This window comes from Marmota flaviventris, chromosome 7 (assembly GCF_047511675.1).
Source record: "Marmota flaviventris isolate mMarFla1 chromosome 7, mMarFla1.hap1, whole genome shotgun sequence".
In the NCBI taxonomy this organism is placed as follows: Eukaryota; Metazoa; Chordata; class Mammalia; order Rodentia; family Sciuridae; genus Marmota; species Marmota flaviventris.
In genome coordinates, this window is record NC_092504.1 from 96,922,459 (window position 1) to 96,945,318 (window position 22,860).

Here is a 22,860-nt window from a genome sequence, read left to right on the forward strand (position 1 = left end):
AGCAACTGAGTGAGGCCCTATCAAAATAGAAACAAAGGTCTGGGGGATGTTGCTCAGTGGTAAAGCACCCCTGGGTTCAATCCCCAGTACCAACAATAAAATACCATAGCAAGTTTACCCCTTTGTTTTATATTACTCTTTACCCCTTAATTTTTCTCCAAATGTTTATCACAATATGATATACTTTATATTTTACTTATGTATTTATTTCTTGCTTATCCTCTCCCATTTCTAATGTTAATGAGACTAGAGACTTTTTTTTTTTTTTTGACTGGTTTATTCACCATTGTAGCATCTGAAACAGTGCCTAGCTAAAAGTAAATGGTCAGTAAATTTTTGTTAAAGAAATAAATCCTTATGCTCATGTATTACTTGGCTGTGTGACTTTAGACAACTTATTCAACCACTCAAAGCCTTGATTTCCTCATTGGCAAAATAGGAATAGTAGGGGCTGGGGTTGTGGCTCAGCGGTAGAGCACTCACCTAGCACGTGAGAGGCCTTGGGTTCAATCCTCAGCACCACATAAAAATAAATAAAGGTATTGTATCCCAACTACAACTAAAAAAAATAAATATTTTTAAAAAATAGGAATAGTAATAATAAATGAAGTAATTTGTATAAAATAATCAGCACAATAAAACTCCTTTAATTCTTTATATGAAATCTTTGTGACCAAATAGTTTGGAACTTAGAATTATTCATCTTTTAGAAAATTAATGATAATTATAGACATTATATAACAGCAGGATCTGAAGCAGCAGCCCATATACCATATACAAGTAGCAACACTTTGACAGCAAAACATGCAACTCTTCACCCAAATTGGATAAATGAAGACTGAATTATGCATCACATTAATTTTGGGTTAGATTTTTGCCTCTAAAAGAAATTCAAGTCAGGTTTTAAAATAATTTTTCAAGCTTTATGGACATAGGTATTAGGTAACCATGGATGTAGGTATTAGGGTGAGTGCCACCCTCCTCTCTTTATTTCCTGTTAAATAGTTGCTAAACATATCTAAGAAAATGAGTCTCCAGAGGTGAGGATTTCTGTTTTGTTTACTAATGTATTTCAAGTGCCTAGAACATTGGGGCATAGTTGCTATTCAATTAAGTATGATTGACTGAATAGAAGAAGTGTTGTGTTTTTGAAGTAAAACTGACTTGTGTTTATATTTTAAGTATCTAAAGTAGAAAAAATAGAATTTTAATTTTTATTAATTTTATAAAGAAGGTGGTATAACAGATTCTTGTTGGTGTGTTTATAAAAATTTTATACATTTCTATGCTCTTATATATAATGCCTTCTCCCACTCATCCCCCTCCTGCCCCTTGCCGACACCTCAGTTCATATAACAGAGAATGAATGCTTTCATTATTAAAGGAGAGCTAAGGCTCATTCACTTAAAAAAAAATATCTGAGAACCTTCCATGTAACAAGCACTGTGATGGCAAGTAGTTTAGTAGTTAATTAAAACAGATGAGCCTTGTGTCTTTTCTGAGTCAGTCTTTGAAGTTCTTTTGTTACCTGTGACCAATTATGCCTCAGATTATTTTACCCATTACTACTACTGTCAAGACATACATACATGGAACACAACTAAAGTTGCAAAGTACAAAAAATTTTGAAACTGTACCATGTCTCTTTTGATGTTGGCGATTGAACTCAGAGCCTCACACATGCTGTGTACACTCTACCACTGATCTGCAACTCCGGATGTGTGATAATGCTGGCATACCAAGGTACTTAACAGTCTTACTCCATTCAGAGTATTCTTTTTCAGCTATTAATGTACTTTAAGTACTCTAGGCTTAAGTCTATTTCATCTTTCAGGTATACACTATGTAAATCATCTTTAGGAGTGTGCTCATCACAGTGGAAATGAAGTGTAACAAACAATTTTTTAGTCCCTTGTTGTATTTTATCTACAAAAGCCCCAGTGTCTTCTTCATAGAGTTTCAGATAAATTCTCATTAGCATAATCATGCTGAATTAATGTACCTTCAGGAATAAACCATAGGATACTTCTTTGATTTACATACCTAAACTGTTGCACTGATACTTCATTAGATCTACATTATGCAATAACAAAATTCTTGGAAAGTAATGTATATTTATTTTTAGCTTTGACATACTTTTGGGCAGTTTTGGATTTTTTTTTTTTTAATCCATCGAAATGTACTATAAATTGTTCTTACTCTTTCATTTTAGTTACAATGAATGTGCTGTCCTTCATCTAGAGTTATCTCTTTAGTTGTGATAAATTGCACTAAGGACATTCTCATGGATCATTCTCCTTAGACTGAGAAGAGATTGGAGGAATGGTCTATGACCAGTCAAGAGAATGAAGCAAACCAACCCTTAAAGGGATAAGCCATCATTAGATTTTGAGAAAACAATCCACAGATAGTTCTTTATACTATTTTAATAAATTGAAAATTAGAGATATTATATGACATTCTTCCTTGAAATTTACATTGTAATACACTTTCTTGTTTACAGCATTAACAAATGTAAAAATTACTATGAAGTACTTGGAGTTACAAAAGATGCTGGTGATGAAGATTTGAAAAAAGCTTATAGAAAGCTTGCTTTGAAGTTTCATCCAGACAAAAACCATGCACCTGGAGCAACAGATGCTTTTAAAAGTAAAGTAAACTTTTTAAAGCAACTTTACTAAGCTTTTTTAGATTTTACTTGACAGTGTTTCAGAATATTAAATTCTGCTTTTGGACTGGTGCGTTTAGAAATCAGCATAAGCATGGATCTGCAAACCCTTTAAAACTTTAGTATCAACTTATTTCATGTAGAGTCAAACAAGTGCAGATTTGGCTTCACAAAAGCTACGTGCCAGTTTTGACATAGTCCAAAGTAACTTTTTTAGGTATCCATGCATGCTTTCTAGTTTACTGTGAATAAGTAGAGTGATAATTTTGCATGCACTTTTAGCATATTGCCATCTGGTTCTAAAGTCAACTAAAAGCAAAATGTAGTTTTGAGTTTTTGCTATAGACTGTCTAGAATTCAGGTGTTGGTTAGAATAGCTCTCTCTCTAGTATTCTTATATTTCTATTAAACCCGGCCACTTTTGCAGTCTTTATATGTAGTTCTGATGTGATTTTCTTCTACTTTTTAAAAACTGGTTTCTTTTCTCCTTCCTACAATTCATTTTTTCTTTATTTTATTTCTCAATATTCTTTCAGGTTCTTTTTTGTTTTTTGGTCAATTTGGTAAATAGTGTCAGCACTATTTTATAATTTTGTGTTTTGTTACAACTTATTTGTAGTTCACTAATAATTTATAGTAAAAATGCTTAAATTTGTGATTTTTTTGTGTGAATTTGAGGTGTTAGAATAGGTGTATTATGTTTTCAATAAAATGATGGGGCGTTAGAATAATAGAAAGGAGGTAATCTTTTTTTAGTGTTTTGAAAAGGTGGAAGACTCAATTGATCTTTCATAAAAATACTATTAAAATTGTTTACAAAATAGTTTTATTTCTTGGAAGAAGTTGCCAAGAAAATACATTTGGGAATTACTAATGTGTTCCAATAAAAGCACTGCCAAAGTGGTGCTGGTGAAAGTAAAATACCACAGTGACAGGGAGAGCCTTCTCAGTTTGTTTCCTTAAATTAAAAGTGGCATGTTGAAAGTACAGGAAAAGTTCCTTTATTCAGAAACATTAACAATCATACTTCTGTCAGTTACCTAAAGAATGGATCCAGAAAATAGGGCTGTTATTTTCTGTCTTGCAAATATAGACCTTACGTTATTAAACAGAAATAACACAGATAATAGCACTTGGGTTAATTTCTCATTCAACAGTACAAAAAGTTGGGAAATTTTTGGTAAAATTTTCAAGTAGAATAAATATTTAATTTGTTTTATTGCAGGTGCATAATTTTTACAAAGAATTTTAAATTTTAGTAAACAAAATGTATTTCACATATATAGCAGTTAACCAGAAAAATCACTGACATCTTTAAATAATTTATTATCATGTTACCCCCAATTTAAAAGTTCCACATTATAAGAGCATTTAATTTTAAAATCTTAGAAATATTTGACAATGGATTATTTGCATGTTTGTGTGATCTGCTAGGTGATATCAGTATTAATTCTTCATTAATGTTAAGAACATTAAATATTTTATTTCTCCCACTTCTAAATTGAAGTCATATTAGCATTATGGTCTTTGACTAATACTAAGTGTATGCACCTATATTTCTACAACTGGAGTTGCATTTTAAAGAGATGAACTGCATAAATGTCATTCCACAAAGCCACCTAGATTTTCAGTGGGCTGTTTTTGTTTGTTTGTTTTTAATTTGTGTTTTACAGTATTGGGAATGAAACCCAGGGCCTAAAGCACACTAGACACTAAGTTGCTGAGGTTGGCCTTGAACTTGGCAATCCTCCTGTTTTAGCCTTCTCAGTAGTAGGGATTACAGTCATGTACTACTACATCCAGTTCAACAGGATTTTGCAAAGGTGGTTGTGCTTAGGAGTGGTGTCTTTCAGAGTTTTAATGCTCTTTTTTGCAAAATGAGAAACTTATCAACATGCTGAAAGGTGATTTATCTCTAGGGGAGAAGTTTACATTATTCAATACACAAGAGATTATCTGTAAGCCAGCATGCCAATTTATTAGTCCCAAAGAGGATCAGAATTGGGAATTGGCTGATAAGTAGAAACTAGATAGAAAACCCAAGTTGTAATCCATAGATGCTTGGGTTAGCAGATATAGTTTGAACATCATTCAGCTAGTATCATCATACAGAAATGACAGGTTTCGTTAATTTAGCACAAAGGATTTTTGTCATTACTTTCTGAATCATCTTACTTCATTTGATCTTAACTTGGTGTTGGAATATCGAACTGTTCTATCTCTTTTTTTTTTTTAATATTTATTTTTTAGTTTTCGGCGGTCACAACATCTTTGTTTGTATGTGGTGATGAGGATCGAACCCGGGCCGCACGCATGCCAGGCGAGCGCGCTACCGCTTAAGCCACATCCCTAGCCCAAACTGTTCTATCTATAAGTAGAGGCAATATGCATTTCTTTTATATGAAAGTTAAAGTGTAGATTGATAGCTTTTGGAAAGATTATTTTATAAAAAATGGAAACCACTTGATTTGCGTCTTCTCCAAGAACAGGAAGAAGTAATTGATTAAGGGAATGTTTCATTTGTATGTTTTTGTGAAGCTTTGAAAATAAAAGATTTCTCAAGGTAAGTGTACTATATGTGGCTGTTTGATCATTCCAGTTAGGATTGTAAGTTTTCAAAAGCAGCAAAGATTTTATTTACATATAGAGTGATTTTCACAATATATCTAAATATATTCAGTTTTTTTATATTACCTTTCTCGCTGACATAGATGCCATTAAAACATGCTCAGGCTTAGGACATAGCTCGGTAATAGAATGCTTGTTTAGCATGTGCAAAACCCTGAGTTCGATCTTCAGCACTGCCAACACAAACAAAAAGACAACCAGTTTATATTATCTCTGACTCTCAAGTATTTCAGAGATTATTTGAATAGTACCTCTGCCTATTAGCATCTATGTGAACTCAGTAACAGGGCATTAATTGCTTAAGTGCTTTCTTGAAAAATAGTTATGAATCAGGTGCTGTTGCTTGTATTAGGTCTTGAGTTTAATAATATCTAGAAAAAATAACATGGCAGTGAACTGCTTGGGTGTTTATTTCTTTTTTGTCCCTTGTATTCCAGGTTGGGTGTTGGAGGATCAGGTAACCCCCAAACACCAATGAGCATAGACCAAAAAAAAGCCCTGTAAAAGTTGTGTTGTTGTTCCGCCAAATGACCAGGAAAGGGACAGCCAAGTAAGAAAAATAATAGTAACTCCATAGCAGACAAATCTGACCCTAATCTAATCCATAATGGCCAAAGCTAAGTAGAGACCCCAGACCACCCACCATCTCCATGCTGTAATGAGATGCTCTAACACCCACTCCCCCTGCAGGGGTGGTGACAGACAGATGAGTTGAGAGCTTGGAATTTCACCTGTACTAGGCAGTAAGAAAAGCTCCCACCTTTTTCACTCTTCCCATTCTTTCCTCACAGTGTTAGTAGAGATAACTTAGGGGATTCAGGACTTCTGCCCTTACCTAGAGATTCAATGGTGATCATTGTCCTTCCCACTGGGGTGGTATTAGATGTGGCCTAGTGGATTGCTAGGACTTTCCCCACCATCTAGAGGTAACAAAGCCATATACTTATGGTATCACTGAAGTACATAGAGAGCAGTAATGAGGCAGCCTTTCTCTTCCTAATCAGGTAGACATAAGTAGAGTCTTCATGGGAAACTGGAAATTCCAGCTCCACTCAGCAGTAATGAGGGGCTCCCCCATGCCCTGCTTGGATTGTCATCAGAGTCCAAGAGGGAAGCCTGAACTACTATTTTTACTTGAAAGTAATGAGATCATGTTCCCCCCTACTCTCCCAGAGTGCTGTCAGAGGAATACAGTTAAAACACAAAGTTTAAATTAGACCCGGAATCTCATAATAGCCAATATAAATATTTCAACTGAAAGTCACTTGTTATTCCAAGAACCAGGATCTCAAGAAAAAGTTAATCAAGAGATACCTACATGAAGATGACAGAAAAGTTATAACTGCTAAGTAAGGATTTTTTTAAACATTTATTTTTTAGTTATAGGTGGACACAATATCTTTTATTTTTATGTGGTGCTGAGGATCGAACACGGTGCCTCATGCATGGTAGGCGAGTACTCTTCCTCTGAGCCACAACCCCAGCCCCCCCAGTAAGGATTTCAAAGTAACATTTCACTGAGCAATTACAAATAAGCCAGAAACAAGCAAAAAATAAATAATCTCAACAAAGAAAGAAGAAAATGGAATATTACAATTAAATAAAAACTATCAATAATTGAAATAACCACAATAGGATGGATAGAGGAAAGAACTGATGAGCTAGAAAATGGAAAAATGGATATTATCCAATCTGAACAACAAAGAATACACTGGGAAAAAAAAAGACACAGCCTCATAGACAGATAAAAGTATATAAAATAAATGTAAACAAGATATATAAGACAATTGTGTTACAAAGGGGAAAAGATGAAGTGAAGAGAAATAAGGGTTCTATACTTCTAAATAATAAAATCATTATGTTATGTGTATAATGCCCAAAGCAACCATTAAAGAGCTGTTTAGAAGAAAAACACTCAGAAAACACTAGAGACAAATCAAAATGGAATTCTAAAAAATGGTAACTCATAGGAACTAAGGAAAAAGAAAACAGAAGAAAAGCCAAAAAGTGAGTGACAGACATAAGGCTTAATTACCAGTAATTTCCTTAAATGTAAATAATCTAAATGTACCTATTAAAAGATAAATTAGTGGGCTGGGATATAGCTCAGTTGGTAAAGTGCTTGCCTTCATGTACATGGGTTCAATCCCTAACGCCACCAAAAAAAAAAAAAAAAAAGATTAGCAGGGTGAATTAAGAAAACACAAGGTCACTAAATATTGTCTGTAAGAAAATCTCTTTGTTCATAATAGTAAAGAGATTGAAAAAGATATGTAAATATTAAAGTAGAAGTTAGTATATTCTTTATTTTTCCCCCCAGTATAAGAGTGTTTTGCCACTGAGCTGCATCCTTATCCCTTTTATTTTTATTTTGAGACAGGGTCTCCCTAAGTTGCGCAGGCTGGCCTCCAACTTGCAGTCCTCTTGCCACAGCCTCCAATTAACTGGGATTATAGTATATGCACTGTGGATATTAAGGAGTTTTTATAGAGTAAAAAAATTACCAGAGGTGTACATTATATGATGATAAAAGCATGAATCTACCAAAAAGACATTATAATATGAATGTGTATACACTAAGAAATGAAGCTGCAAAATATGTAAAGCCAAAACTCATAGAACTAGAAGGACAAATAGATAAATTCACAGTTACAGTTGGAGACTTCAACCCCTTTCTATCAACAGTTGATAGAACAATTAGACAGTGATCAGTAAGGCTACAGAATAACTAAACATGACCATCGCCCAACAATATCTAATCGGTATTTACAGAACACTATCCAACAATATCAGAGTACATATTCTTTTCAGGTACCCATGGAATATAGACCAACATACACCATTTCCTGGGTCATATTAAACCTTCACAGCCAGGTACAGTAGTGAATACCTGCAATGCTAGCAACTTGGAAGGCTGAGGAAAAAAGATCACAAATTTGAGGTCAGGTTTAGTACCTTAGTTGACACCACGAGCAACTTAGCAAGACCTTATCTCAAAGTAAAAAAAAAAAAAAAAGGCTGGGGATGTAGCTCAGTGGTAAAGTGCCCCTGGTTCAGTCCCATACATATATTTAACAAAAGAAAAAAGAAGAAGAAAATAAATCTTAACTGATAAAATATTGAAATCACGAACACATTGTATGTCCACAGTGGAATCAAAGAAAAATCAGTTAACAAAATAAGAAGATGTCTAATCATTTGAAAACTGAATAGTGTACTTCTAAATAACTTGTGGGTCAAAGAGGAAGTCTCAAAGGAAAATTGAACTAAATAAATTGAACTAAATAAAAATACAAATACCAGAATTTGAGAGGATCAGCTAAAGCAATGCTAAGAGGAAATTTATATGCAAAATTTATATATTAGAAAATGCTAAATGTATATATTAGAAAAGATGAACAGTCTCAAATCAATTCTTTGTTTCTCCCTCACAGAATTAAAAAAATAAAAGCAAAATAAACCCAAAGCAAGAAAAAGAAAGGAAGTAAGAATGGGAATCAATAAAATTGGAAACAAAATAACTATAGTGAAAACCAGTAGTGTAAAAGGTAATTTCTTGAAAAGATCAATAAAATTGACATACTGACAGAAAAAAAGAGGCTAGAAGTGACCACCATCAGAAATGCTGTCAGAAACATGAATATCACCACAGACTCTGCAGACATCTAAAGGATAATAAGAGTAATATACTTCTACATATACAAACTTGCATGTTAGATGTGGTGGATCAATTCTATAAAGAATAAAAAATAATAACAACTGAAATAGAAAATGTGAATAATCCTATAGAACTTTTCAGTAAATTAAATTTATAAGACTTCTAAAAAAGAAATCTTTAGGCTCAGATGCTTTTATTAGAAAATTCTACCTAATTTTTAGAGAATAATTAAAAGTAATTCTACATATTTTCTCTCAGAATATAGGAGAAAATATTTCTCAATTCATTTGACAAAATATTTTACCTTGCTATCAAAACCTGTCAAAGACACTACAAAAGAAGAAATTTACAGACTAATCTCATTTATACAATAAGCCCAAATATGCTTATTAAAATACTGCAATATTAAAAAAGAACTATACACTACGACACCAAGTGGGGTTTATTCTAAGGTTGCAAATTTTGTTCACTATATGAACATTAATGTAATCTAGCAGGTAGGAATGTAGCTAAGTGGTAGAGTGCTTACCTAAAATGTGTAAGACCTTGGGTTCAATCCCCAGTACCACCAAAATAATAATGATAATAGTAATAATAGCAGAGGGGTGGGAGGGGAAGGGAGGAAGCATGGGGTAATTAATGATGGTGGAATGTGATGATCATTATTATCCCAAGTACATGTATGAAGACACGAATTGGTGTGAGTATACTATGTATACAACCAGAGATGAAAAATTGAGCTCTAAATGTGTAATAAGAATTGTAATGCATTTCGCTATTATATATAAATTTAAAAAATTAATAAAATCGCTGTGTAAATGGGCTAAAGAAAGAAGAAAAAAACCCTACAATTATATCATTCGTTGCAGTAAAATTATTTGAAAAATTTTAGCACCCATTCATGACAAAAACTGTCAGAAAAGTAGGAATAGAAGGGGGCTACCTCAATTTAATAAAGACTAATTCCTGAACATCTATAGCTGACATATTTAGTGATGGAAAAATGTGCCCTCTTACTATTCATATTCAATTTAAGTGTTGGGATTTCTAGCCATTGCATTAAGATATGAAGAAGAAATAAGAGGATTACAGATTAGATATAGTAAGAGAGAAAATTGTAACTATTTACAAGAAATCTACAGAAAACCCCCCTAATAAAAGTGAATTTCAGGGCTGCGGATATAGCTCAGTTGGTAGAGTGCATGCATTAAGGCCCTGGGTTCAATCCCCAGTACCAAAAAAAAAAAAAAAGTGAATTTCATAAGATTGTAGAATTCAAAATAAACATAAAAATCAATTGTATTTCTATATACTAGCAACTTGGAGACACTGAAATTTAAAATTCATTAACATTCACAATCACTAATTAAAAAGTAAATGCTTGTCTGAAAATTTAGTAAAACTTATGGTGAAAGCTGCATGATATTCATGAAAGAAATCAGAGAAGTCCTAAATAAATGAAGCAAAATATCATGTACCTGGATTGGAAAATTGAACATAGAAAACATGCCAGATTTCTCCAAGTTGGTATGCAGATTTATCACAATTTCTGTCTTAATCCTTTTTGCAGTTAGCAATATTTATTCTAAAATTTAAATAGAGACTCAGAAGAGCTAAAATGATTTATTGAAAGAACAAGAGTGGGACTAATCAGTGAACCTGATTTCAGGACTTACTGTCCATCTATAGTAACCAAAATTGTGTGGTACTGGAAGAAAATAGACATATAGACTAATAGAACAGGATAGAGAATCCAGAAGTAGACCCATAAAAATATATCCTGGTTTTTGACAAAGGTGCAAGAGCAATTTAATGGAAGAAAAATAGCCTTTTAAAGAATTGATTTTAGAATAGTTGCATATCCATAGGCAAATAAATAAATAACCTTGACTGAAACCATAATTTATGCAAAAAAATGTTTCTCAAAGTGGATCACAAAGGTAAATATAAAACAACACTTTTTAACTTTTAGCAAAAAAAAAAAAAAAAAAAAAAAAAAAAATTATGGGGATAGATCTTTAGGATCCAGGGCTGACCAGTGATAATTCTTAAGATGACACCAAAAGCAGAATTCTTAAAAGGAACAGTTGATCAGTTGGACTTGAGAATTTTTAAAGACTTTGCTCTACTAAGAAGATGAAAAGACAGTTTACAAGTAAGAGAAAATAATTACCAAGCACATACCTGCTGAAGTTCTAGTATCTTGAATATATATAAAGAACTCCCAACACTCAAAAATAAAATAATATTGTTCAACTAGAAAATGGACAAAAGAGATGGAGACATTTCACCTAATATACACATAGTAAAGAAGTGTATGAAAAGATTTTCAACATCATTCATTATCTGTTAGAGAAATGCAAAGTAAAACCAAAATGAGGTATCACTGCATACTTATTGTAATGGCTGAAGTAAAAAAAAATAATGACAATTCCAAATGTTTGTATGTATGCAGAAAATAGATTGCTCATACATTGTTGATGGGATGTAAAATGACACATTCTGTACAACAGTTTTGAAGTTTCATAAGAAACAACTATCAGAAATGAGAAATAAAAATTTGTGTACACATAAACCTACGTTTAAAGGTATATAGCAATTTTATTTGCAATAGCTAAAAACTAGAAACAACCCAGATGTCATTCAGTGGATGAATGGCTGAGCAAACAGTGCTGTGTTCATACCATGAAATATTATATTAATAAAAAGGAATGAAGTTACTGACATAGAACATCCTAGTTCAATCTCTAGAGAAGTATGCTGACTGAAAAAAACAATTCCAAAAAGTTTTGCTCTATTTACATAATTGTTATGATACAGTCCCATTTATATATTATTCCATTTGGTGTAATTAATGACAGTGAGGTAGAAATGTATTGTGTAAGGCTTTTGAACACCAAATAAATGTTGGATTTAATTCTTTAGATAATAAGGAACTGTTAAAAAAACTTTTGATTATGCCTATAGCACAAAATAAATGAATAGAAAATTACTTTGGTCACAGTGTATAAAGCAAATTTTTTTATGGATATAATTATGTATAGATTATGACTTTCACAAATATCTTTTAAATATCTTAATGTTTAGAAATAATTTTTTTAAAAAGAGAAGTTTTAAAAATAGAATTGGGTTACCTACATATTAATAGTTTCAAAAGTAATAGCATTATGAAATTTAGTTTATTGATGTTAAATCCTAAAACTGATACCGTTACTGGAAGTACAACTTTAGCAGAGATGGGTAGATACACTTCGTTTTTTAGGTATGGATTAATACTGTGTATTGTTTGTAAGTACATTATTTTGCTTTCTTATTATGGTTTCCATTGAAAAAACATTACAAGTGGTGGCTACATTTCTAAGTCACAATCTCTTTGAGGATTTGAAGGATATTTGAGAGCATCTCCTCAGGTAGATGGCCTTCCACCTAATTTTTCATCAGGCAAGGTTCACAGATCTCTTGAAAGCTATCATCTCTGTATCCCAGTTTTAGGAAGCCATATCAGGAAAAGTTCCAGACTATATGTGTGTAACTAATTTCGGTGTAATTTGTAATTATCTCGAACCAACTACCTAATGAGCATCAGTTTTCTTTGAATACCTAAGGCAGCCACCACATAGATCACAAAAGTATTTTTTTAAATATTCCATATTTAATGCAAGTGGCATATAGTGTAGTTAAAGAAGCAAGCTGCATTTATGAAATGATTAGTGTCAGAATGAGAAGAGGAAAGTAGTTCCTACTTTTAGCTTCAAAGCATTATAACTTTTATTAATTGCTACAAGAAGACATTCTCATAACTAATGTACCATTGCTTGTTGGACTTGAGATTAGGAGATGGGACATAGAAACCTCTGAATTACCAAAATGAGATAGGAAAACTGAGGACTGTGTATTATTCAAAAATTAATTTAGACTGTATGCTGGATCCTGGGACATTGCAGTAAAAACAGACTCAGGCCCTATCTTATGGAGTTTACTGTCTTAAGGAAGATAAATCATTTAGAAATAGAGTGAAAGAATAGCTCATTCTGGGCAGTACTGTAAAACAAAATGTTTGTGGTATAGGTTTCATGGAGTAGTGAAAGTATATCATTGTGCTGAGAAGAATTTGGCCTTGAGCAAATTTACCATTTTGAGACCCAAAGTTCTCATCTGTAAAGTGGAATTGTTAAAGGATAATGTAGTAAGGTATGGGGTGCAGAATTAATAGCTACATCATAAATGATAAATACTGCTGCTATTATTGTCTTAAACAATCTTGATGAATGGCTAGTAGGGCACTCAGAAAGGAAGAGACAAGATTTTAGAGAATATTAGGAAATATTAGGAATAGGATATTTCTAATTATTAGGAAAGGTAGATGGTCATTCCTTTTTTTTTACAAAGCAGTAAGGAGACTTGCCTGGCAAGTATGAAAAGTTGTATTGAGAGATGACAATAAAAAAGAAAGATAATAATATATGTAATTTCAAACAATGTATAATATTTTAAAAATTAATTTTAATAATTTAATGTTATACTTGTCAAATTATAAAGTTAGTATTTTATAATCTTCATTAGTTTCAAGTGAAAATTTTTAGAGGGGTTCCAGGGATTGAACTCAGAGGCACTTAACCACTGAGCAACATCCCCAGCTGTTTTTTGTATTTTATTTAGAGACATGGTCTCACTGAGTTGCTTAGCGCCTTGCTAAGTTGCTTTGAACTCGTGATCCTCCTGCCTCAGCTGCCCAAGCCACTGAGATTACAGGCATGCACCACTGCACCCAGCTCAAGTAATTGTTTTTAATATTTATTTTTTAGTTATAGGTGAGCACAGTATCTTTATTTTATTTTTATGTGGTGCTGAGGATTGATCCCAGTGCCTCACTCATGCTAGGCGAGCACTATACCACTGAGCCACGGTCACAGTCCACGCAAGTAATTTTTTTAAGGTGACAGTAGCTTATGGGTCAGTCTTTTATAAAATAAGAACTTTGCTTACCAACTTTTACTCATTCCTTTTTCAGAGATTGGAAATGCTTATGCTGTTTTAAGCAATCCAGAAAAACGAAAACAGTATGATCTCACGGGCAGTGAAGACCAAGCATGTAATCACCAAAACAATGGCAGATTTAATTTCCATAGAGGTTGTGAAGCTGATATAACTCCAGAAGACTTGTTTAATATATTTTTTGGTGGTGGATTTCCTTCAGGTAAATTAATATTAATTATAAATACTACATTTTACGAAGAAGAGATCCTTCCTATTAGGCTATTTAGAAATTTATCTGCTTTCTCCCCTGCATTTCTCATAGTGCTAGATTCCTGTGATGGCTTTCCATGAAGGTAGGAGAAAAATGTTAGGATAACTACTTTTACTATAGCCTCTCTTTTTCCTAGAACAGACTTGAATTTAAAAAATTAGTTGAAGAGTATTTTAAAGTATTTTATCTAAAGGTGAAGGAAGGGGGTGGAAGCAGGAAATCTAGTGGCAGTGTCTCAGGTAAGTGTTGTTATAGTTATGAGATGTATCCTATAGCCTGGATAACTATTTGGCAGTGGTTCTCTGGAGAACTTTCCAAATATTTTATTAAGGAAATTATAAATTTGCTAATTTGGATGTATATATTGAGGTAGTTCCAATGAAATAGTAAAAAGTCTTATCACATTTTATACATAAAAGTGTTTGCTGCCCGCTCCCCATCCACCCCCAGTACTGGGCATTGAACTCAGGGCCTTGTGCATGATAGGCAAGTACTCTACCACTGAGCTACACTCTTCCTCCTGCCTTTTTCCTCCTTTTTTTTTTTTTTTTTCCTGAGATGAGGTCTCACTAAATTGCCCAGACTGACCTCAAAACTGGGAACCTCCTGTTCAGCCCCCCCCCCCCCCCCCATCGATGAGATTATAAGTGTGTACCACTATGTCTGACTCATGTTTTGTTATTGTTGTTGTTATTGTTTGTTTGTTTATTTTAACATTAGGATAGAAATAATAACTTAAACTAGGCTATCAAAATGAAATATTGTAGTGACCACTAAATGAATAGATTTTACAGTGCCAACATAAGTAATAGTGAACTCTGCTTACATTTATTATGAGTTTTTATGTGGAAATTAATTTTCTTTGAGAGTATCTCTCTTTTTTTTTTTTTTTTTTTGTGGTACTGGGGATTGAATCCTAGGAGGCAAGCACTCTACCAGCTGAGCTATATCCCCAGCCCTGAGAGTATCTCCTCTAAGATAGTTAAAATTATAGCTCCAGGCTTATTTACAGCATTTACTTAATGTGTTGAGTTAAAGATCCTATTCAAAAACAGGATACTCTTTTATGAACAAGCAGTATAATTTGGCATGGTGGTCTTCTCTGAATATTAGTGAGAAAGATTATCATTATTGATAGGACATTTTTGCAAAGTGTCCTTGAAGAAAAGAGGATGTATAAATACACATTAATTAACTAAGAATGTAACTTATTTTGACATATTTGAATACATAATTCCTTTTACTGAAAAATTATTAAAACTAATAATTTTTACTGAAAATATGCTATGAACAATCAGAAATCTTTCAGGCCTTTGTGAATGTTTTTGATAGTTAATTTGCAGTTCCTTGCTAGTTACAACATAGCTTAATTTGCCAGATTTGTCAGTAATAGTCAATTTTGGTTCATCGCCATGTTTAAAAACAATTTGATATCTATCAGCAAGAAAATTTTTGAGTAAGTTATGGCACACATTCTATGGAATATTAAATAGCTTTTTAAAAAAAATTATTCAGAATGTTATATTTTGATTTCTAGAGGTGTTTGTGACTCATTTAAATACAGAAATCAAAGTTTCTGAGTAAGGATCCAAGGTTTATAAAAATAACCAACTATATAATAAAAGTTTTCTAGATATGTAGAATATATTTCATAAGTAAGAAACTTCAGCCTTACTTTAAAGGAGGCAGAGTTGGGAAAGAATTATTCCTGTTTCTATCCATACCTCACTCACAAGAAAAGAGGGCAGTAAACATTCATTGCTCAAAATAAACACCTATTAATTAATATATGTAAAGGACAATGTAATTTTTTTATCATATTTGCTCTCCCTAATTTAACCTTGGTTTTAATTTTCTAGGTAGTGTACATTCATTTTCAAATGGCCGAGCTGGTTATAGTCATCAACATCAGCATCGACATAGTGGACATGAAAGAGAAGAAGAGAGAGGAGACGTATGTTTATGACATGATTAAAAATCAAAAAATGAATGGCAAATTTCAGCTTAGGAAAAGCAATTAGAGTTATCTAAAAAATAGGGCAAGATGTTTTAAGAAGTAATATATTTTTTTTTTTACCAAAAGTGTTCAATAGAGACTAGAAAATCCCTTTGTGATATTTTTTCATGTGTTTTTTGTTTGTTTGTTTGTGGTGCTGGGGATTGAACCCAGGGGCTTGTGCATGTGAGGCAAGCACTGTACCACCTGAGCTATGTCCCCAGTCCCTTTGTGATATTGTAGGAACAGGGGTGGAGGTAATGATATTAGTTGTTAAGGCAATATAACCCCTTCAGATTGGTGTTCTGTGATTCTAAAGAGGATACAAATGTACCATACATGTTTTGAATTCATCCTGAAAAATACTTAAATTAGAAGGAACTTTGCTTTACTCTGTAATGCAGTTATGCCTAATTGCTTATAACAATTAGGTCACAAGTTGGAAAGGTAAACAGAAAGGGCACTAGACCAGAAACAAATATGCCTATGCCCTAGCTCTGCCACTCATCAATTTCTATCTTTAACCCCCACATCCAAGGTAAAATATTTTGCAATCCGTAGCACATTGGTAATCTCTACTGTATGTGTGTGAGAGAGATAAGGACTTTGTTATCTATAAAGTGAGATCAGATTCTATTAGTGTTTTTCAAATCACTATCTCTTGATGATGTGCCTGGAAAGTTACAATTTCAAGAATCTGATCAGGCAGATTTGAAAGTATTATACTGAATGATCTCAAATGTCCTTTCTTCCTCTTAATTATGTATAACAACTATTGGATAATTGGCCACTACAGTTATATTATAATTTGTTATTTTTTTATGGTTTTTTATAGGGAGGTTTTTCTGTGTTTATCCAGCTGATGCCCATTATCGTATTGATCCTTGTGTCATTATTAAGCCAATTGATGGTCTCCAATCCTCCTTATTCCTTGTATCCCAGATCGTAAGTAAAGTTTTATAAAAAATTATTGTTGCTGTCTTATCCCCCTTCCTTTAAAGGGCCTTCCTTTGCTCTTTTAAAGTGCCAAATCTGTTATTACAAGTGTATTAAATATTAAAATATCTGATTTTTAAAATAGCTATATATGTGATAAATTTGTATGATGTCATTTACGTTTCTGTTCCACTTGTAGATAAGGACAGAAGTGCTCTATATATTTGAACTTGAATTTAATGTGGTAGGAAATATGTTGATATTAGGGACAAAAACTGAAAATCAAGAATACCTTAAAGATAAAAATATAATAATTGATCTTATGTAGATTTGTGTCATTAAGGGGAAAATGATTTTAAGAGGTCAGTACATAAGGGAAATTTAATACAACATCAATTCTAGACAACTTTAATATAAAATACTGAGTATAAAGGAAACTTTGTAAAATCATATTGGCAGTGATTCTACAGTATTAGAATCAAGATTGATCTTAAAATAACTTATCATTTCTTACGTATAAGACTTTTATTAACTAAAAATTGAGAGGACTTTATTAGAGCATATTAAATTAAAAGTGTGGTTACTTGCTGGGCATGGTGGTGCATGCCTGTAATCCCAGTGACTGGAGAGGCTGAGGGAGGAGGATCAGAAGTTCAAGGCTAGCTTTAGAAACTTAGCAACTTAGTTGCCTTAAGCAACTTAGTGAGATCCTGTCTCAAAACAAACAAACAATAAAAAGGGCTGGGGATGTGGCTCAGTGGTTAAGTGCCCCTGAGTTCAATCCCCAATACCAAAAAAAAAAAAAAGTGTGGCTACTTTTTTATAACATGAAATCAGTTTTAGGTAATTTGAGAAAATGTATAATATTACTAATATTAACTTTTTAATAATTTTTATTACCTCATTTTATAGTAGTATATTAATATGTCTAATTTTAATTAAAATAACAATCATCTCTTTTACAGTGGATCAGGGCAAACCATTAAAATGCAAACAGAAAATTTGGGCGTTGTTTACTATGTCAACAAGGACTTTAAAAATGAATATAAAGGAATGTTATTACAAAAAGTAGAAAAGAGTGTAGAAGAAGATTATGTGACTAATATTCGAAATAATTGCTGGAAAGAAAGACAGCAAAGTAAGTTTGTGAAATGTTTAATATTTTTAAACTTATTCAGTCTTTGGAATTGATCACTGTAGATTTCCCTATTCAAGGAATGTTCTGCAATTACCTGGGACCTAATCTGTGCTCAGTACTTAGATGAAATATAGTCAGTACCTTATTGTGGAGGGTTTCTTATCTGTGGATTTAATCAGTCATCCATCAAAATATTCAAGGGTAAAACTGTCTATCCTAAACTTGTATAGCCTTTATTTCTTGTTATTCTCCAAACAATACAATATAACTAACTAATGACAGCATTTCTATCATATTAGACATTATAAGTAGTGTGCTTATAATGCCTAATATCAGTATGAAGGAGGATGTGCATAGGTTTTATTCAAACACTGTGCCATTTCATATCTGGATATCTGGGGGGGGCCCGAGAGCCAATGTAACATGGATACTGAGGGATGACTGTATTGTGTTTTATATACATGTGGTTATCCAGTAACCCAGTAATTGGTTAACAGTAAGGACTTAGTGGTACTTGTGTTATTGTTATCAATAAATATTTGATCAAAAAAGTGAATATCGTAGTTAAAGTGCCAGTTCTGGGATTGCCTCACAAAATAACTGGCTCTAACAATATTATATATACCAAATTATTTAAATTTCAGTTAACCTTTTCGAGAACAGATAATCTATAGTAAGCACTCAGCATAATGTCTTGTTACCCATAGGTATTCAATATTTTATTTATTATTGTTTATTTCATAGTATTCTAAGTGTTTTTGCTTGGCTTAATCTAGTTTAATCTGTTAGCACTCTGGCAGGATCAGTATTAATAGGATCCTTCAGCCCATATTCTGTCCATTAACCAAGTTGTCTGCAGTTATATGGTATGCATTTATATGTGTTTGTTAAATTTTCTACTGGAAGTTTAATTCAATGTTTTTAATGCTATTCAAATACAAAGCAGCTTTCTTATTAAAAACTGTCAATGAAATAAAAGACAAAGCTCTTTGTGCTGGGCATGGTGGCTGAGGCAGGAGTATTTTAAGTTGGAGGCCAGCCTCAGCAATTTAGCAAGACCCTGTCTCAAACTATAAATAAAAAGGAATAGGGATGGTACTCAGTGGTAAAATGCCCCTGAGTTCCACCCCAGCACCCAGAAAACAAACAAACAAACAAACAGAAAAGACAGAGCTCTTTGAGGCTTAAGAAGACTAGAGAGACATCACAGCTAAAAGACATCACTAGAGAGATTGGCTCCTAGTTGGGGAGAGGTACCTATAAAGGACATTATTGGTATAACTGGTAATATTTGAGTATGGATAATATATTAGATAATGGTAGTGTATTAGTTAAAGTCCTGAATTAGATAATTATATTGTGTCTATATAAGAGAATGCTCTGGTTTAGGCAGAAAAATGCTGAAGTGTAAGAATGAAATATCGTATAATATCGGCATTATATTCTCAGTAGTTCTGCAAAAAGGCCACAAGAACAGTTAACAACAGCCTTTATCGTAGAGAGAAAGATTAAAGCAAATTTGACCAAACTCTGAAAAATTGGTCCAATATGATAGTATCAGATATTTGCTGTACTATTCTTTTGTGTTGGTTTGATATTTTTTTCAAAATAAAACTGAAATTCAGTACATTTGTAAGTTTGGGGCTTTGAATGATGATGAAAATGGGAAGAGCTCAGTTCATTAATTAAATGCTCCTTCATTGATTAGAAGGAATTATCTTTTTGTTGTTGTTGTTTCATTGAAGTACTGGGGATCAAATTCAGGGCCTAGTACATTTAGGGAAGTTCTGTACCACTGGGCTGTTACACTCAGCCCTGAAAGTAGTTTTATAAATTAAGTCATCAAAACCATTGTTGGCCAACAGATATTCTTTTGCCAGTTTTTTCCCGCTGTTTCAGAGTCACTTCTCTAATATCTAAATTGGAAAATACGTGTTTTATACAATACAAGCAATAATTTGAAATGTTCTGATGAAAAGAATGTTAATATAGAAGTTGGAGATTTGTATTTGAATCTAGACTCTGTCATTCATTAGCAGTGTGAACTTTGGTTTAACAATTCTTAAGTTTTGGGAAGAGTTATCAGCAAATGAATTTTATAAGTACATTATTATGTGTAAGTAAAAGGTATAGAGTAATATTGTTTGAACAATAATTCTTAGCCCAGTTGATTGAATAAAGTTTGTTTTTGGAGATTATTACATATGAAATACTACATTTTTACCAGTGAGTATATTTGAAATGTGGTTCTGACCAGGTGGCCTCTACTTGGCCACTTTTTTCTACAAAGTAACTTATTTTTTTTTTTAAATTAACATAGCTTTTAAGTTCTCCCATCCTTTAGCAGTATTAATAAACAATGGAAGGACTGAGAGTAACTTAACTTCCCTGATAATTTTCATTTGTAGTCCATGTATTTCCTATTAGTAACTGTGCTACTCACTCACTGGAGGAAACCTCAGAAGTGCTTATGTTGTCTATCAGTATTATGCTCATGTAACAATAGCATTTTTCCTCTGTTGCGTCAGTAACATTATATATTTGTTTGAGTAAACTAAGAGCAAGATTTTAATTTTTTTTACTTAAATTTTAAGATTATCCGAAACCGTAACAAAAACATCACAGCAAGAACAATCATTAGTATTGAATAGCATATGATATTTTGGGGATAAAAGGCAAAGATGATGCTTCAGAGCAGTGATTTAAAAAAAAAATACTTGGGTTCAGGAGTGAGGGTAAAGTGTTCTGACATGAGTTGACAAGGTTTCTATTCTTGTTTCTTTTCTTTGTTTTACATGCTAGTCTTTAGGTAAAATTGTCATTTTTTAGAGAAAATTTTATCTACTAAAATGGCTTTTAAAAATAGAACTTGTATTTCTTTATTTTTTTAAAAAAGCTAATAGAAGTATATTGAAGGTTTCTATGAAGCATGATTTGAATTTATGCAGTTGATGTGAATTGTTATTTAATTAGCAAAATATTTTCTTTGTTAACAGAAACAGATATGCAGTATGCAGCAAAAGTATACCGCGATGATCGACTCCGAAGGAAGGCAGATGCCTTGAGCATGGACAACTGTAAAGAACTGGAGCGGCTGACTAGCCTTTATAAAGGAGGATGAACTGGAATTTTTATTTATACCTTTCAGCGTGCTCTTTATCTCTTCTGTAAATTTAATTTCATCATGAGAGCTGAAGAAAAAGATTTGATATTAAAAACTGAACTGAATAGTTGGTTCCTGAAATCTTGGGCTGTTTATGACCTATTGGTTCCTTTAAATAGTAAGAACTGACAACTAAAATTAGTATTTATGTTTCTGCAATTATTTTCATTTTAAAAGCTTATATGATTCCTAACTAAATATGTCTTGAGAAAGGATTCTCATACCTGTAGCAATTCAGTTTTAGTGATTCTCTACCTTTTCCCTCATGTAAATATTTATGGAATGATCATTTTGTGTACATACAGATTATTGCCTTTTATTTAAATTCTTTTAGTGTTTAGCTCCATAAGACACTTCCTTTAAGTTGGTGGAATAAATGTTATATGACACAACTTTTCCCTGTCAGGTGTTGAGTATGTGGAGTTTAAACAATGAAACTTTTTCAGAAAGAAAGAAAACAAAAACTATTTAACTTTATGTAAAATCTTATATAGCATTATCAGCTTAGAGGGAACTGATATTTTTAATATTGCCATTATATTCCAAAATATGTATTGAGATAAATGAACTGGTATAATGTATCAGTTTGCTATTTAGTTTTCTGAATTGCTAATCCATGCATAGAAATGAAATGCTATGCTGATAGATTTTAAAGAAAATATGAGGAAATGGCTATAAATATTAAATTAAAAGGGTCTTCAACAGTAAATTGCAGTTATGCCATTTGCAAGTCCAGTAATTAAAAGGCCCCAGCTGTTCGTTTATGTGTCTTTGAAGGCTGCTAAAATTTATGGAGAGAACTCACCTAATTTTCCCCCTATGGAAACTTAAGTTTCTTAGTAATCATTTAAAAATGCAGGATCCAAAAGTCAATGAATTCTACAAATAAGTAGTAAGAAAAATTACTACCAAATTATAGCCTTGTGCCTTTTAACCCTATTGCCAACTCTGAAACATGTAAGTAGATCACAATTCACTTATTTGATCAGAGCATGATTTTTATGGCCACATGCAACAGTGGGCAGAAATACAGTAGCAGGTAGAATAGTGATTTATAGCAAATCATCCTTAAGAAATTCTGAGCTAAAATCTACTCTAACCATTGAGTAATTAATTATGTAGGAATAAGCTCCTTGTAATTAAATCCATAATACAAGTTAGAGAAAAAACAGCTGGAAATTGAAGTTTTTGGTGCCTATATATTGAAAATGAAACTATTTTGATTTCTAGTCTTCTATGTTTAACAGGTATAATATTTTGATGCTTTTTCGTACTCAGTTAAGGGAACATGAACAGTTTTGGGTAATTTTTTTTTTTGTGAGTGAGAGAATACTAGAATGAGTGGCTTTGTTCTTTTATTTAAGGATTTCTTTCTTCTGGGTATGTTTGATTTATGACGTTTGTTAAATAAAACCACTAAAATGA

At 32.5% G+C, this 22,860-nt stretch overlaps 1 protein-coding gene across 3 annotated transcripts in view; it reads left to right on the plus strand.

Annotated features, from left to right (window-relative positions):
* Positions 1–22,860, plus strand: part of Dnajb14 (DnaJ heat shock protein family (Hsp40) member B14) — a 42,547-nt gene extending 19,687 nt beyond the window's left edge. For 2 of the 3 annotated variants that reach the window (XM_027935444.3, XM_027935445.3), the window contains 6 exons: positions 2,504–2,649; positions 13,966–14,151; positions 16,062–16,156; positions 17,034–17,143; positions 18,100–18,272; positions 21,269–22,860. In XM_027935444.3, the coding sequence (XP_027791245.1) occupies positions 2,504–2,649; positions 13,966–14,151; positions 16,062–16,156; positions 17,034–17,143; positions 18,100–18,272; positions 21,269–21,393 (835 nt within the window). In that variant the 3' untranslated portion in view covers positions 21,394–22,860. Of the gene's footprint in view, positions 1–2,503; positions 2,650–13,965; positions 14,152–16,061; positions 16,157–17,033; positions 17,144–18,099; positions 18,273–21,268 lie in introns of those variants that run through there. The other variant, XR_011708011.1, reaches the window with a different exon arrangement.